Raw genomic sequence first — 16,994 nt, 5'->3', positions numbered from 1 at the left:
GTAAGACTGGGTTCCAAGACACCAAAAAAGGAAGCAAATAGGAGGACCAAGAGGATTCAAAGCATGATGTACGGTAGCAACACCAAGAGATGAATGATGCAAAGGTGCTGGAACTGCCAGCTGCGCGAGATTTGGGGGATTGAAGCTGAAGGGGATGATGTCGCCGGCGTGAGGTTTCTTACTTAGGTAGGTACATGGTCAAGGGACGGGAAGAAAAAGCCAGCGTGGGTCGCTAGAGCGAAGGAGGGAAGGAGGGATTCGAAGCGAAAAAGCTCTTTCAACTTCAAGGACAGGCAGGAGATAGTGAGGTACTGCCTCCAGATTGGAAGGGAAGGGAAACAACCAGCCGACCGGTGCAAGGTCCTAGTCGAACCACGGAGTCGGGACCGCATGTTCATCACTCCTGCTGCTGCTGCCGCTACTGTGCACTACACCAAGGAAACGAAGACGAACGAGCTGCCATCCATACACAGCTTGGCTTTCACGAGAAGTCGTGGCGTGGTACGGTCCTGTAGTGGAAAGTCGCACCCGGCGAATCTACTAACAGACCACTGAGGAGGAATGCACCTGCGGCATGCAACATGCCCGCGGGACCAAAAAAGGCGTCCTTAGTGTGCATCGTTGTCGGGCCAAGATGCAGAGATCTTACCCGACGATGCGAATTGGATGCTATTGTAGCACACGATGAGCCGGAACAAAAAGTTGCTAATCGAGTCGGAGTCCTTGTTGAAGCTCGGTGCGAGCCTGGGCGAAGATGGCGCGTCCGTACTCTACTCTGGAGAAATCGATACAAACATGGACATGAACGGTGGCGGCCCGCGGTCCATGAGCGCCATGTCTTGATGTGTGGTAGTGAGCGGGAGACAAAGGAACCCCTCCATCGGTCTAGAGTGTAGTCATCAAGATGTCTGTACCGGAAATTTGCCCTTGCAACCTACAATGTGGTGGCTTCTGTGGCTTGCCACATCTCGATAATTACCTTCCTTACTTTTGGTAGATGGGGCCGGTCGTATAGAAAACCTTGATACTCCGAGACTTCGCGGTGGATGTGAGTCGCCTCAATGATCCACGGCTTCTTCCTGCCTTGCACAAGACGCGCGGACGCTGCAAATACTGCGGGCCGACCTCCGTCCTCCGCATGTCGTCTTCGTCCCTCAACCCTGACTCGGTTTCGGCGCGAGCGATGAAAGGGCGGTTCCGGAGCGGCCTAGTCCCAGTCTAGGAAAGACGGACACAGCGGGTCTCAAGGAACAATCGGATCGGGAATCTCTCGGCGGTCACGTGAACAATGAATTACATAAGTGCTTCGTCTTCTTTGACTGGCTGGCTATCAAGCTTAATCGCCCCCGTGGGTGGGAACCAAGTTGCCAGGTTCTCACAGCATACGTCAAGAGCTCTCTCCTTTCCCACTCCACTCTGCCCTATGGTGCTTGGTGCTCCGGATTATCGGCTTTGAGCCTGCACTTTTGATTGGCCTCTGCCCCACGTTTTTATCCCTCAGGACCGCAATGGCTTGTCCTCAATGTGGCCAGGGACGCGCAGGTGGATGCTGGGACCTTGGGAGTCTTGTTTCCAGTTGCAGGCCCCTCCCCACTAGCGCTAGCTGAAGCGGGACAAGCTCGGAGTCTTCACTCGACGGCAAAAAAAAAGGTTCCAGAAGGGGAAGCTAGGCAAACCTGGGCCACTGAACGAACACGTAGAGCGTATTGGAAACTTGGGAGCATCGCCGACGATTTCAGCATCCTGCCCCACCACGACTGCAATAAGATATGCTGGCCCTTTGATCGTAACCTTTCCAGCACATTCTCTCCTTTCTCCTTTCATCCCAAACCGCTCTTTTCACCAGGTTTGGATCTCTTCTCGACTTTCCTCTTCCCCAACCATCGAAGAGTCGTTCATTTCCACCTCCCATCACCCAGAAACAGAGACTCCACGGCCGCTGAAACTCGGCTAGATACTGTCGGTTCCTCGATAAGACACGTCCAGCGCGCAGCGCAGCTTTCGCGATGGAGAGCGCATACGCCTCGCCCACCGAAAAGGTCCTCTCGACCCTGGGAGTGAACCCCAACACCGGTCTGACCGACAACCAAGTCATTGCGTCGCGCACCAAGCACGGCAAGAATGGTAAGTAGCTTTGCGACGCGAACTTCGCGATAGATAGACCCGTGCTGATAGCCTGTCCACAGTCATCCCCGAAGACCCCCCGACGCCCCTCTGGGAGCTTATCCTCGAGCAATTCAAGGACCAGCTCGTCATCATTCTTCTTGGATCCGCCGCCGTGTCCTTCGTGCTCGCCCTGTTTGACGATGAGGAGGGCTGGAGCGCTTTCGTCGACCCAGCAGTGGTACGTAATCCTCGATGCCAAGATACCCACATTACCAAGACTTTGACCGGCTAACGATGCCGATATTCCAGATCCTGACCATTCTGATCCTCAACGCCGTCGTTGGTGTCTCACAAGAGAGCAGCGCCGAGAAAGCCATCGCCGCCCTGCAGGAATACTCTGCCAACGAGGCCAACGTCATCCGCAATGGCCAAGTATCCCGTGTCAAGGCCGAGGACCTCGTGCCCGGTGACATCGTCTCTGTTCACATTGGCGATCGCATTCCTGCCGACTGCCGACTGGTTACCATCGAGAGCAACAGCTTCAACGTCGACCAGGCTATCCTAACTGGAGAGAGCGAGAGTGTTGGCAAGGACTGCGACCATGTCGTCCAGGATGCGAAGGCTGTCTTGCAGGATCAGGTCAACATGCTGTTCTCCGGAACCACTGTTGTCACTGGTCGCGCAAAAGCTGTTGTCGTCCTAACTGGTTCTCAAACCGCCATTGGTGACATCCACGAGAGCATTACTGCACAGATCTCTGAGCCGACTCCTCTCAAGCAGAAGCTCAACGACTTCGGCGACAGCCTCGCCAAGGTCATTACAGTCATTTGCATTCTGGTCTGGCTCATCAACATCCCCCACTTCAGCGACCCCAGCCACGGTTCTTTCACCAAGGGTGCCATCTACTACCTGAAGATTGCCGTCTCTCTCGGTGTTGCCGCTATCCCTGAAGGTCTCGCTGTCGTTATCACCACCTGCCTGGCGCTTGGTACTCGCAAGATGGCTGCAAAGAACGCTGTCGTTCGAAGCCTGCCGTCCGTGGAAACTTTGGGAAGCTGCAGCGTTATTTGCTCCGACAAGACTGGTACCCTTACCACCAACCAGATGAGTGTCAGCAGGCTTGTCTATCTCAGCGAGAACGGCTCGGGTCTCGTCGAGCACGATGTTGAGGGCACCACGTTCGCCCCCAAAGGATCTATCTCTCTCAGAGGCGAGACTGTCACTGATCTGACCCGCTCTTCTTCTACCGTTCGCCAAATGACCGAGGTAGCTGCTGTGTGCAACGACTCCAAGATCGCCTATGATGCTCAGAGTGCTACCTACTCCAACGTCGGCGAGCCTACTGAGGGTGCTCTGAGAGTTTTGGTTGAGAAACTTGGTCCTTGCGCGCCTGCTAACAGCAACCCCGAGGACTGTGTTCACTACGCCAGCGCTCAGTATGAGAGCCGTCTTCCTCGCCTGTCGACCTTTGAATTCTCCAGGGATCGCAAGAGCATGTCTGTTCTTGTTCAGAATGGCCAAGAGAAGAAGCTCCTTGTCAAGGGTGCCCCTGAGTCCGTCATTGAACGATGCTCGCACGCTCTTGTTGGCGCCGATGGAAAGCGCCAGCCTTTGAACAGCAAGCTCTCGGAATTGATTGCCAAGGAGGTTGTAGACTACGGCAACCGCGGTCTACGTGTCATTGCCCTCGCCAGCGTTGACAACATTGGCGAAAACCCTCTATTGAAATCGGCCAAGACTACTGCCCAGTACGCCCAGATCGAGCAGAACATGACCTTCCTCGGATTGGTCGGTATGCTTGACCCCCCTCGTCCCGAAGTCAAGGCCTCTATCCGCAAGTGCAAGGACGCCGGAATCCGCGTTATAGTCATCACTGGAGACAACCGCAACACTGCAGAGAGCATCTGCCGGCAAATTGGCGTCTTTGGCGAATACGAGGACCTCAAGGGCAAGAGCTACACTGGCAGAGAGTTCGAGAACCTCAGCGAGAGCGAGGCTATCGAGGCTGCTAAGAACGCTTCCCTCTTCTCCCGTGTCGAGCCCAGCCATAAGTCCAAGCTTGTCGACCTCCTCCAGCAACAGGGAGAAGTCGTAGCCATGACTGGTGACGGTGTCAACGACGCGCCCGCCCTCAAGAAGGCCGATATTGGTGTTGCCATGGGCTCCGGTACTGATGTCTCTAAGCTTGCCGCCGACATGGTGCTTGCTGACGACAACTTCGCCACGATTGAAGTCGCCATTGAGGAGGGACGCTCCATCTACAACAACACCCAGCAATTCATTCGCTATCTCATTTCTTCCAACATCGGCGAGGTCGTCTCTATTTTCCTTACCGCTGCCCTTGGCATGCCCGAGGCACTGATTCCCGTCCAACTCCTCTGGGTCAACCTGGTCACCGACGGTCTTCCTGCCACTGCCTTGTCGTTCAACCCCCCCGACCACGAGATCATGAAACGCCAGCCCAGAAAGCGCGACGAGCCTCTTATCGGCGGCTGGCTCTTCCTCCGGTACCTCATCATCGGCACCTACGTTGGTGTGGCTACTGTCGCCGGCTACGCTTGGTGGTTCATGTACAACCCCGAGGGTCCTCAAATCACTTTCTCGCACCTCTCCCGCTTCCATCGTTGCTCCACTGACTTCCCGGAGATTGGCTGCCAGATGTTTTCGAACAGCTCTGCCAAGTCCGCCTCGACGGTTTCGCTCTCGATCCTTGTCGTCATTGAGATGTTCAACGCCATGAACGCACTGTCCTCCAGCGAGTCTCTCCTGACCCTTCCTCTCTGGGCCAACATGAAGCTTGTTTACGCCATCACTCTCTCCATGGCTCTTCACTTCGCCCTCCTCTATACTCCCTTCCTCCAGAACCTATTCTCCATTTTGCCCCTGAACTGGAACGAGTGGAAGGCGGTCCTGTACATCAGCGCCCCTGTCGTGTAAGTTGATACCCGATGAATTCAGCCTTCGAATCCGTGCTAACATCATCAAAGCATCATCGACGAGGTTCTCAAGGCCGTTGAGAGATCATTCTTCAGTCAGAAGAAGACTGTTGAGACCTCCAAGGTAAAGAAGGAAAACTAGATGGATAGAGATCAGCCTAAGCTAGATCATAGACCACTTGTATCATATGAGCACTGTCAAATTATGCACAGAGCTATACATAGATCGTCGCAGCCGACATCAAGGCATAAAAAGTCTCACCAAAAGGATGTAAAATCAAGGCCATTCGTCTCGTTCATGCAAGCTTCAAGGGCCATCTCATAGTGGATCACCTCCATCTATTGGTACAAGCTAGAAACCGTCTATTTGCAGCGGTTCTACCGAGCTCTCCTCCCTCCACACACTAAACCCCGTCGTGAAAATTAGTCTTGCCTGCCCTTGAGCAGCCTCTTGGTGACCTTATCCTTCTCAATAATGTACACATGTGCACCCCAACCGGATAGGGCGTCTCGGTCAACAGCGTTTAGGAGTGACTGAGAGATGGTTTCGAAGAGCTCATCGGGACCCTGTGTAGGAATACGTGTTAGTTTGTCGTAAAAACCCTGTCATGTTGTCCGTTGTCACGTACCAGATCGGGCTCCCATAAGCTCTCGCACATGCCAAAGAGCTGTTCGGAGGCTGTGCCGGAGACGATGAAGTCCTTGGCGAAGTCGATGCAGCCGATGGAGTCGAAACCGCAGATGAAGGGCTTGCCCGTCTTGGGGTCGAGGCCAGCAACGACAGGAGAAACGAAGTAGGGCCCGAAGCGGCGCTCGTAGAGGGAGCTGCTAACGAGGTTGGCGAAGGTGGTCGGAGCGATGTTCCGCTCCTCGCGCAGGCGGTACATGTTGACCTTGTAGCGGAAGAGGTCACCGACGGTCGTGACATCAGTGGCGAGACCAGTGAGACCCAGGAAGACGTCGCCGTACTGGAAGATCTTGGGGAAATTGTTGGAGACGGTCAGGGCCTGGAGACCGAGGCGGAGATCGCAGGCTATTGCGACGCAGTCCTTACCGACCATTGCGACGCAGGCGCCGCCATCTAGAGAGGAAATCTGGTTAGGAGGGTGGTGTTGGAACAGTTTGTGACTCGAGAAGCGTAGAGGGGGACGAACTGATGGAGAACGGGGAGCTCTGGAGGCCTGGTTAGCTGGGAGTTTGCAACTTGAGGCTGAGGAGGGGGAGGAGTAACGGGCGTACCATTTTGGCTCCTGGAGCGAGGGGCCGCTAGGTGCTTGGGTGATTCGGGTGATGATCGAAGGATGTCTACCGTTCAGGTTTATTTCGTGATGAAATCGCGGGGTAGGCCTTGGATTAGGCTTGGTGTGTTGCGTCGAAGTCGTTGATGGCGGGTCGTGATGATGGTGGGTGTAGCTGCAATTGAGGTTGCTCGGATCGGAATGCTGAGGTAGCGTAGCACCTGCTGCCGCCTACTCGCTGCTACTGTTGCTACTACAGGGCAAGCAAGGCAAACACGCATGGCGCGGCCGAAGCGGTCGGAAAATCCACGTACAGCGGGTTGGAGCTCGCTGATTGGCTTGAGCTTGCTGCGTGACCAAGCAGCTTTCAGCGGGTGCTCAATCATGATGCACGTCCCCCAAGTTATCTTCGCTGATGGACCGACCTTCTTGCCTGCCTTACGTACTTGCGCTCTACCTGGACCTCTACTCACGAGGGAGCCAATTACGCATCCAGCGCAGACTTTCACTTCCAAAAGGGTTTTTGGCGTAGGTCCGGCTTCTTCTAAGCCCAAAGTCGAATTTATCAGCAACCGAAAGTCTTTTAGGATCCTCTGCTGTCGACTTTCCTTGCCCTTCCGCCAACTTCCGCCAGACTAATACACCACTAACGCACGCGCTGCTCCCCGCCGAGAAGTCAACCCCGCCAACACTCATCCCGAACACAATACCAAAGCAGTCATCAAAGAAGAACCAACGAATCGACAGCGAACAATACACTAGTTTGGGAAGAGAAAGTACAGACTACTCGCCTACGACATATTCACAGCCGAAATGTCGCACGTGGTGGTAATCGGCACGGACTTACGAAGGGCGACCGTCAAGGTCAGCCCGGGCACGTACTTGACAGAAGTTTTGGAACAGGCCTGCAAGAAGCTCAACTTGTCGAGTGACAAATACTTGTTGAAGTATGTTAACAATTGTATTGCATCTTTCGCTTTTGCAACATGCTAACAGCCGTATAGGCACAAGCAGAAACAGGTCGATCTGTCCGTCGTCTGGCGAGTGAGCGGCCTTACTCCTGGGGCTAAACTGGAGCTCGTCCAGAAATCCAACACACCTTCTGTCGTGTCGGTTGCGCTTCAGCTACCCAATCCTGAAGCAGGTGCTGCCCCAAACGGCCGTTTGATCGAGAAACTCCCCAGCGATTTTACTATTTGGAAAGCCTTACGCCAGTTCGAGAGTGGCGTAGTCAGTCAGGGGAAGAACCTCAACATCACAGCACGAGGAGTCGCACAAACAACAAGTGGAGGCGCGAGCGGGAGCGGACAGATGTACTATGAGACGCCAGTGCTGAACATTATGGGTCGGGAGCTAGCCACGTTTGACGACTTCCAGAAGACGCTTTCGCAACTTGGCTACAACTCAGGCAGTGTCTTGATCCGTTTGTCGTTCAGAAAGACGGAACAGACCTTGTTTGAGGCCATGGGCCAGATCAGTCAGTTTTTTACCGAAGTTGAGGCCGAGGCGAAGAAGACAGAGGAGATGCCTTCCGCTGTGGACGAAACATCAGAGTCTGCGGTTGTTGAGATGACTAGCCAGTCTGCAACCTCTGAGGATGCAGCCGAGGCTCCAGTCGAGCCTCCAGTCGCAGATGCTTCGGGGGACAAGCCAGGCAACGAAGCCCCAGTCCAAGAGTCGGCAGGCCAAGCGGAACCAGCATCTGAAGCCATGGAAGTCGATAAACCAGACCCGGCAGACCCTTTGCAGCCGGTAAGTGTCTTCCGGGCCCCAAGTGGAACGACACCTGCGGCAGCGCTCGCGGATGTACCGGAGGACGACTATGCCCCGACTATTGCCCACGCACAGTTACACCAAGCTCGACTTCAGAAGAGCGCCCAGAACAAGCGGCTACCCTCTGACAAGGAGCTCGAGGCGCAGAGGCAAGCTGAGGAAGCCCGCCTGGCCGCTGTCTCCAATGTGCCAATGAAAGTACGCTTCCCGGACAACACTTCTGCGCAGTGGTCTTTTGGCCACGAAGCCACCGGCGCCACCCTTTACCGAGCCGTCAGGTCTGTGATGGCGTATAATGCCCAGGCCTTCAGGCTGGTCGTGCCTGGCAGCAAGGTGGTCATCAAAGACGAGGATAGCCCGAACAACCGCTTGATCCACGACTACAAGCTCACCCGTAGTGTGCTTTTGAGCTTGGTCTGGGATGACAGCGTGCCGGCAGATGTGCGCAAGAAGCCTTTTCTTAAGGGAAGCATTGCCCAGACGGCTAAGGAAGTAATGGTACCAGATATTCCCAAGGATAACGACAATGAGGAAGAGCGTCCCGCAGCGTCATCGTCCAAGCCGGAGAAAAGGGAAGGGAGCGGCGACGGTAGCGTTGCGAAGAAGCTTCCCAAATGGCTCAAACTGCCTGGAAAGAAATAGACGGCATCGTCTTTTGTAGAACATAACACTTGACCATCTCCACACTCGACGTGGTAAGTAATGTTGAGGCCGGCATTTTGTACGTCTTAGACAGAAAACTTCTTCGCGAGGCATAGCATCATAAATCACAAGATAAACGCAGACAATCCATATTGATGAGGCAACAATGGGTGTGCTTGAAATTTTGGTATTTGTCGTCGTGAGCTGCAACTATTCCGTGATGCAGCGTATCAGAAACCGTCAGGGAGTCCGTAAAAAGACAACTTTTGTGACCACGCCTTTGAACCCATATGCCCAACCCAGTATTTGCCAGTACACCCATATGTCGACTGTTTAATTTAGTGACCGACACGGCGGGACTCGGCGATGACGCGGGTCATCTCCTCGACCTTTCTCTTGGCGCGGCCGAAGGTGCCGAGCCTCTTCTTGGCGAGCTTACGGGCACGCTTGTCCTTGGAGTTGCGGAGCAACTCAATGACACGGCGCTCGTAGGGGGCGAGGCTGCGTGGAAGGTTCGAAGTTAGCATTCGCGTGAAGTAGAGGAATGGCGATGGCCAATTGTCAATTGTCCAGCATCGCCACAAGAGACCAAGACGCCTCGCCTGGCAAGATGCTCAACACCCGCAAGCGTTGGACCAAGACCGTTGACCGTCAAGATTGAATTGGAAGAAACTAAAGACTTACCCAGCAACTTCCTTGACAACGTCACGGACGAAAGAGGTGCGCTTGCTCAGGTGACCCTTGGTGCGGGAGACGCGGGGCTTGACGACGCGAGGGGTGGTCTTCTATATTACCAGAAACATCAACCGGTCAGCGTCCATCTTCTGCAAAAAGCGGCAAAGGTTTGCTCGCTCCCCTCGTGGAGAGGGTTTTAATATGTATGCAGAGATCCTCCACGAGGTGAGACGAAGCGGGATGAGGGTAATGTATTTCCCCTTTTCCTTCTGGAAGCCCCTAATTTCCCAGCTTTGCGCGCGTGCATTGTTTCCCATTCTCCCGTCTCTTTCGATCCGAGGAAAACTTCGTTTCGCAAATGCTCCAGGTAAGGGACTTCCTTCAGGTCGGGGTCGTGAAAGTTGTGGTGGTAGTGGTAGTTCGACGTACGTGGCCGTGGTTAAGACCGACGGAGAGACCGGTGCGGGCGGGCGCTTCCTTGGCCATCTTGATCGATGTTGGGTTGCTGATGGACGGTGGGTGGTCGGGTTAGTATTGTCGTGATGGTCGAAGAGGAGGAAAAGGCACGACCAGGACGAAAAAAAAGTTCGATACCGTCGATTGGCAATTTTCGGCGGGTTTGTGTGGTCACGTGCTTGGGGCTAGCGAGGGAATGTGACTGGCTCAATAGCGTTGGACGAAAGCTAGTGCTGGGGCGGCACTGGTCAGTGCGAGTTGGCTTGGAGGGGCAGGTGGTTTTTACCCCGATGTGCTCTGATTGGCTTGGATTCCTTTAGGGATTTAGCAGAAAAACTCGAGCACTCCAGATTGCAGCAAAGTAGCATGTTTCGCTGCCGACCTAGATACCTACCTAGGTAGGTCCAGACAGTTGTTGAAAGTTGAGTCCTTCCGCCTTCCACCTCTCACCGCCTTTCCACACCCAAAACCCAGCATTTCGTACGATTTTGGACCGAGGAGGCATCGCATGCTCTGTCTTGGTCGGCTTAAAGCATCAACATGCACTTCGTGTATGTGCCTGAGCACGACCACCACTGGGGAATGAAAACTGGACAGTATGGTAGGCTCATTTTTGTTGCTTCTTCCATTGACCGGCGCGGCTAAGTCGCCCGGCCAGTCTAGACAGCAGGAACGCCGCAGAGCCGCGCATTGATATCCTCGCCTGGTCCTGCTTGTCTGGCTTTGCTAGTGTACTTCGCTTTGCCTCCTTCGTCACTCTTACGGATGGCAATCTGGTCTCGGCAACTCACCTCTAGTAACTTGGTCACTCTGTCTAAGTAGACTAAAGGACCCCACTCTTTATCCTAACTTAGACACAGCCTCATGTCTTCCCTGAATACCGTTCAAACAGCGGAACGAGGTCTATCTATTCTATGGGGGCGTAAAGGGGCTGGGGGGCAGATGGGATCAGCAACGAAGAGCACTGTGCAAAACGATGCGGGAAACGTGAAACATACATCATCCAATCACAGTTGACACCTCCCCTGAAAAGAGCTCAGCCAACGTAAACCTGGGTGCATTCATGCGAGCACTACCCTCTCAGCCTCTCAACTCGCTCCATCTACCAAGTCAGTCTTAATGATGGGCTGGTACGGATATGTTCCCTGCGTAATTCCTTCCTCTCCCCAAAAATGGGCCCCCTTTCCGTCCCGTAAACGCGGACGGTCCGGTTCATTGCATCACGATCTGCAGATGGCTGTGTTGATTTCTTGAGTTTGACCATGATGGACCACGTCGTTCCCACTCCTGAAGAGTCCGGTCCTGCAGGGAACGATTATGAAGATCTGGAGCTGTTGAGTCCAATACCGTGCGCAACCGGGCCATATTAAATGTAGTGCAAAGCTTGAAGGAACGGTCTGCCTGGGTGATCGGCGAGGGGGGCCTTGACCTTGATCACCCTGTTTCTTCGGTCCTCGTCTGTTCCTTACAAATACTCCTCAACTCTTGCCTGCGACCAGTGTGTTCCTCCTGAGCACTTGTTATTCCATACCTAAATATATCCTCTAGCACGCTCAACAACATGAGGTTCTCTCTCCTCGTCATCGCCGCTCCGGCCGCCCAAGCCGTAGTCTCCTACATGGCCGCCGTCCCAGAGTCCCTCATGGCCATGGTCGAGTCTGCCGATTGCACTTTGCCCGACGACTTCCAGATCCAAAACTTTGCGGCCGAATCACCAGACGGTGGGCAGACGCTCGACTCCCTGGATTTCAGCTTCAACGACGACAGCACGTTACTTAGCACGTCATGTCACCTCGACGCCTCGTCGATACCCGTGGCAGGTGACGGCCGCACTGCGCGGTACGCCTGCGACGACACCCGCGTGCAGTTCATCTGGCAGAACGGGACCATCACCATGATTGAGAAAGTCTGCCCCGGTGACGACGGGTAAGTTGACCACATACCTTATTTGGGCCGGACTTCGCGGCTAATAGACCAAATACAGTGCCGCAGACTACGAGGCGTCTGGCACAGCCGCCGTTCCGGTGGTGTGCGACGGGGCCGCCGGGAACGGAACGGGCAACGCCGCACGTCTCAGGCGCAGCGGGAGCAAGAACAGGAGGGCCTTTGCGTGCAAGTCCAACTCGGACGACATCCGATCGAAATTCTTCAGCATTCAGCCTGTCCCGGGTGGCGGCGAGAAGTAAGAATTTTTGGGATGAACCAAGGAATAAGACAACGGAACTACGTGGATGATGAAACAAAAATGCAAACGCATTTGGACACCGACCAAGTGACCCAGCGTGGCAATGAACGAGGATCCTGGGCATAAGGTAGCCAAGCGTGCCAGGTCATGCTTCGCCCAACTGTTGAGCTGTACAGACTAGTGCATGATCGGAAGTCAGTCACATTTGCAAAGACGAACCAAAATAGGATAATCGGTAGATCATCACTGCTTGCATGATATTCTTGAAATGAAATCCCCCAACAGTGAGCTCCCAGAGATCGAGTGTATGGGGAGGTAAGGGCCGCCGACGCCGCCGCCGCCGCCGCCTGGTAAATGACAGCTTTTTGCAGGGACAACACCCAATACTAGACCTTTTCCCCCACAAGCTACTTGGCTTGCCCCCTCCAGGGGCAGCACACCGATCAGGACCAATCGCTTGTCGGCAATCGTCGCTTGGCCGCGCCTCTCCGCATGCGGCATTGTCTTTTTGCCAGTCAATATGGGACGGGCAAGCGAGCTAGGTCCATATGACCTCACCACACTTCTCACCTCACGAGATCAATCTGAGACGTCGGTATCCCATCCTATTTTGCGACTCGTCGAACATACGCACACCTAAGTCGCCCAGTCCCAGCCAATTCCATTTGCAGGAGTCTGTCTATACAGACGTAACCGTTATCATGCGCCCTGGAAAGATCGTGCTCTGAAAGGCTTTCGTCGCCTTTCACCTTTAATCGTCGCCGTCCTCGCCCAAACAGCAAATCAGACCAACCCCGTAAACCCTTCATTCCTAAAACAACCCGTCAGTCGTTGTTGTCTCGCCTACATCCTGCGTTCTCCCCACTCCGAAGGTTGCATTGAGGAAATACTGCGCCATGTCTTTCGGTTTGGGCAATCGACCATAGCCTGCATTTTGCGAGAAAAGGAAGCTAGAAGCAACCCATAAACAAAGCCTCGACGACAGAATGTTCCTATTAATGCGACCTTTCCTCCACCTGCTACAGCTGGCGCCACTGGTTGGCCTGGCCTTTGCGGCATCGTCCGGCAACAAGCAGCAGCCCCTGCTGCCGAACAACGACAACAAGACCGACGGGCCTTCGCCGATCGTCTCCGTCGAACTCTTCCGGAACCTCGAGCGCACATCGCGCATCGTCGACATAGCCTACTGCGTCGGTACCTCGGGCATATCGCAGCCCTTCTCATGCGTGTCACGATGCAAGGAGTTTCCCTCGTTCATCCTCGTCTCGACATGGAATACGGGGGTCCTGCTGAGCGACAGCTGCGGTTACATCGCCGTGGACCACGGCGTGCGGAGGCCAGGGGATGAGGACAGATTCAATGGCGACGTCGGAGAGAAAGCCATCATTGTCGCGTTTCGTGGCACCTACAGCATCTCAAATACCATTATCGATCTGAGCACGATACCGCAGGAGTACGTGCCTTATCCTGCTCCCGATGACGGCGGCGAGGCGCCTGAGGAACCCAAGCATAAGTGCAAGGACTGCACCGTCCATATGGGGTTTTTGGCTTCGTGGCGCCAGGCGCGGAAGCTGGTGATTCCCGAAGTGGCCAAGTTGAGGGAGCAATATCCTGACTATCCGATTCATCTGGTCGGCCACAGTCTCGGCGGCGCGGTTGCGATGCTCGCGTCCCTCGAGCTGAAGGTGTCGCTGGGCTGGAACAACATTCTCGTCACCACGTTTGGCGAGCCCAAGGTCGGAAATCAAGGACTCTGCGACTATGTCGACGAAGTCTTCGGGCTGGACAACGAGGAATATAAGACCTTTGCAAAGCGTTCCTACCGCCGCGTTACCCACGCCGACGACCCGGTGCCGCTGCTCCCGCTCACCGAGTGGGGCTACAAGCCGCATGCCGGCGAATATTACATTACCAAGACGGAGCTGTCGCCGTCGCTCGAAGACGTCATCGTCTGCCGCGGCGACAACGATGCGCGCTGCATCACGAAGGGGGACGGCGGCTTCTTCGAGACCAACGTGCAACACACGGCGGTGGACGAGGTTGCAGGGTCGATGGACAGGGTCGGCGAAAGCAAGTGGACAGATGGGCTGCCGGGCTTTCCGGCTCGACTCAAGCTTTGGCAGCTGCTCTTCGCCCACAGGGATTACTTCTGGAGACTCGGACTTTGTGTGCCTGGGGGTGACCCGGCGAATTGGGGGAGGGACAAGTATGGCGGACGTGAGGGTGTAATAGCAGATGAGCTTTGAGCGGTGCCGTGTTGTTTTTCTTTTCCCTCTTCTGGAATTCTTTTTTGGATCGGGGCGTCAACCTTGACCCGTCTTCGCTCCCAAGTGCCTGGGAAGGATTCATTGTTGCAATAGGCATCTACTGGTGTACAGTCTGAACGCAGTGGCAGGGTTTATCAAGAAAGCCAGGGTTTGGATAGGATAACGGGCGTTTTCACTTTCTAGTACCTCTGGATTATGTAGCTTATTGAAACAACAGAAAGAAAGCAAAGTTCCCTCACTGTCGTACCAGCATCACCCCCCTTTTTTTTTCTACCACTTGAGTCGGGGGACGACAACTCTCCACAACCCTGGGCCGGAGCTAAAGTCCGGACGCGGCCTCGGTCACAGCGACCACCCAACCTATGGATTTTGGGCTCCGTCTTTCAACCTCGGGGGTTGCTAACAGCGTTTGTCTTTGCCATGATGGACACATACGAGATCGGACCGAGATCTGGATTGATCAGAAACAAATGAGCCCAACTGGACTGTGTGCGGAACGAGGCCGTTGACCAGGGCCTTTGGTTTTTGCATGCTTCCTTCGTTCGGAGTGGGAAGGAGGAAATCAGGTCCAGCTGCCCACACGTCGTTCTACATCAAGTTTCGAGCCAGGCACCACAGGCTCTTTAATGAGCTGCTACTTCAAGTCAGTCTTTCATGGGCCAACGCGCGGCAAGCCGGAAAATTCCAGAAGTCGACCCGCTGTACCTTTAGAAACCCCAGAAGTCCCCAAAACCTGTGGTCGGCAAGGCGAGGTGCCGGGAATAGCCCCCCGGGTCAATGTGCCTGCGACGCCCCCAAGTCAGCGTGCTCTCCTCGCGGCTATGCGGCCACTTCCACTGTTGATGCTTAACCCGAAAAGCTAGGTGGAACTCGGTCAGGACCGGGTTAGCCTGTCCTCCTCCGCGTGAAATCGCATTGCCCGTGCCTCCGGATTTGATGTCTCATGTCATTCGGAGACGGGAAACCGGATGTGGAAGATGAGGGGTAAAGAAGGATGATAATAAAAAACAATGCCTTGTAAGTGGTAAAGGTCGATGCCGCATCATCATTACCCAACAAGCCGGCTTTGCTCCCATCGAGGCGTGTGCTTGGGATCGCGGAAGATATTTTTAAGCTGCAAGCGCAGTGGATGCCACGCGACAGGGCGGTGATCATGGGCCTGACGCATGCGAGTCGCTTGTTCGACCCGACTGCATGGAGGGGGAGATCCCCTACCCTTCCATGAGCTTTGCTGGCCGTGAGTCACCAAGGCTGCGATGGCATCGAAAGGGAGGGTAGGATTGGACCTGTTTGGGACGAAACAGGGGCGGCCAAGAGATTGTAGATCAGAGATCAAAAGGAATGAGACCGGTTGGGGGCGGGCAGAGGCAGGCCACTCAGCCGTGTTGTTGCGTCCTTGTGGATGGGTTGGGCTGAGTTCAATTGGCGATGTAAGGGCACATTGAGCGTTTGACGTTTCACTGGCAGAGACTACAGAGTAGGTGGGGGGAGAGAGCCGGGGATGTCGGATGGTACGTTGATCCAACGGCGGACCACGCCTCGAGTTGAAGCAGAGGAAACACCGCAGATTGATGAACAAGCATACTGCGCGCCGGTGGGTTGGGCAAAGCAGTTTCGCGCATGACAACGGCACCGCCTTGTTGAAAAGCATGCATGTGAGCGGAAACGCAACGGCGGCGAGGACCGCAAAGCATGGTGACCAGTCAAGAAGTGGTCATTATGGTTGGACGACATGCCAGCTGGGGTCGTGGCTTGGTCGTCGGCCGAGTGGCTGCTGGTCCTCGGCAGTGAGGCGCATAATCCAGCAGTGTGAAAAGAAGCAGCTGATGAGCGATGAGCAACGTCGTCGGCCTTTGCCCAACGTATTCCGTTTCTCAGGGCTTTCTGGTGGGCTGTCGTCCAGGGTGTTTTGATGCTCACAATACTCTGTACAGTACATAGTATATATAGCGTTCGCCAGTTCGGCTTGACAGGTAATAGGCAATTTCCCGTCATTGCCAACATGTGCAGTTTAGTTTGGTCATCAGGTGGCCGACAGGCAGAGGCCCAGGCCGAAGGTAATGAGTGACTCATAAATCCAGTTGCCAGTGATTTAGACAGCCAGGAAGGCACAATGATCCGAGACATTGGGGATTACATTGGACGACGGGCAGATGAGCAGGCAGGCGGTCGCCCCCATGGTTTGTTTGGTGCAAGATAAGCTACCAGGAGCAGGAATTTCAGGACCCGGTAGATGTCGACCATCCAATCTGAGCGGATGGCATGGGCGCATTGCATTGCCCACCATTCCTGGGGACTGTTGGCCTCGATGTACTGTGCAGTTCGTCAGGAAGCCCATCGACTGCCCAACGTGCACTATCAGGGCGTCTGTGCAGTGTCGGCTTGTGTCGCCGAAGGTTACGCCATCGATGTGTTGGACAGAGAGAGTATAGTAGGGAGGGAGGTGGTGAAGCGGATGTTACGTGATGAGAGGGAGGTGAGGTGAGGGGAGGGGATTGTCGTGGATGGGTCGACCGTAGGGGGTGTGGTGAGCCAGCGGCCGGCGGACACACTATCACGCGTAGATGTGCTTGGAACAACAGAGAATCATCAGAGGGGAATCACGAGACAAGAAAAAAACGAGCAGTTTGGCCGGGGAGGAGATACGTACATGGCGGGCGTGCCACGAAGCAGGAGCGGGGAAACGCATGGGAAGGGTGGGGTCCAGCCCAAAATG

General features: G+C 54.8%; 6 protein-coding genes across 6 annotated transcripts; 4 read left to right on the top strand and 2 right to left on the bottom strand.

Moving 5' to 3' along the window:
* Positions 1–2,006: 2,006 nt before the first annotated feature.
* CH63R_00983 (Calcium-transporting ATPase) lies at positions 2,007–5,184 on the top strand (the record flags this gene model as incomplete). The annotated part of the gene is made up of 4 exons (XM_018295958.1): positions 2,007–2,124; positions 2,187–2,344; positions 2,416–5,039; positions 5,094–5,184. 4 exons carry the CDS (start codon positions 2,007–2,009, stop codon positions 5,182–5,184), a joined length of 2,991 nt encoding a protein of 996 aa, XP_018164320.1.
* A 281-nt stretch (positions 5,185–5,465) lies between these two features.
* CH63R_00982 (Proteasome subunit beta type) lies at positions 5,466–6,284 on the bottom strand (the record flags this gene model as incomplete). The annotated part of the gene is made up of 4 exons (XM_018295957.1): positions 5,466–5,609; positions 5,672–6,123; positions 6,197–6,215; positions 6,282–6,284. The coding sequence occupies 4 exons, from the start codon at positions 6,282–6,284 to the stop codon at positions 5,466–5,468; spliced, it is 618 nt and encodes a 205-aa protein (XP_018164319.1).
* Positions 6,285–7,093: 809 nt separating this feature from the next.
* Positions 7,094–8,695, top strand: CH63R_00981 (UBX domain-containing protein; the record flags this gene model as incomplete). Its single annotated transcript, XM_018295956.1, has 2 exons — positions 7,094–7,227; positions 7,285–8,695. 2 exons carry the CDS (start codon positions 7,094–7,096, stop codon positions 8,693–8,695), a joined length of 1,545 nt encoding a protein of 514 aa, XP_018164318.1.
* Positions 8,696–9,033: 338 nt separating this feature from the next.
* Positions 9,034–9,856, bottom strand: CH63R_00980 (60S ribosomal protein L36; the record flags this gene model as incomplete). Its single annotated transcript, XM_018295955.1, has 3 exons — positions 9,034–9,196; positions 9,380–9,480; positions 9,800–9,856. The coding sequence occupies 3 exons, from the start codon at positions 9,854–9,856 to the stop codon at positions 9,034–9,036; spliced, it is 321 nt and encodes a 106-aa protein (XP_018164317.1).
* Positions 9,857–11,387: 1,531 nt separating this feature from the next.
* Positions 11,388–12,012, top strand: CH63R_00979 (uncharacterized protein; the record flags this gene model as incomplete). The annotated part of the gene is made up of 2 exons (XM_018295954.1): positions 11,388–11,752; positions 11,811–12,012. The coding sequence occupies 2 exons, from the start codon at positions 11,388–11,390 to the stop codon at positions 12,010–12,012; spliced, it is 567 nt and encodes a 188-aa protein (XP_018164316.1).
* Positions 12,013–12,997: 985 nt separating this feature from the next.
* Positions 12,998–14,257, top strand: CH63R_00978 (Lipase; the record flags this gene model as incomplete). Its single annotated transcript, XM_018295953.1, has 1 exon — positions 12,998–14,257. The coding sequence occupies one exon, from the start codon at positions 12,998–13,000 to the stop codon at positions 14,255–14,257; it is 1,260 nt and encodes a 419-aa protein (XP_018164315.1).
* Between the last annotated feature and the right edge of the window lie 2,737 nt (positions 14,258–16,994).

This window comes from Colletotrichum higginsianum, chromosome 1, assembly GCF_001672515.1.
Source record: "Colletotrichum higginsianum IMI 349063 chromosome 1, whole genome shotgun sequence".
NCBI lineage: Eukaryota > Fungi > Ascomycota > Sordariomycetes > Glomerellales > Glomerellaceae > Colletotrichum > Colletotrichum higginsianum.
Note: the sequence above shows the minus strand (reverse complement) of the source record. Positions and strands in the feature narration are given on the sequence as shown.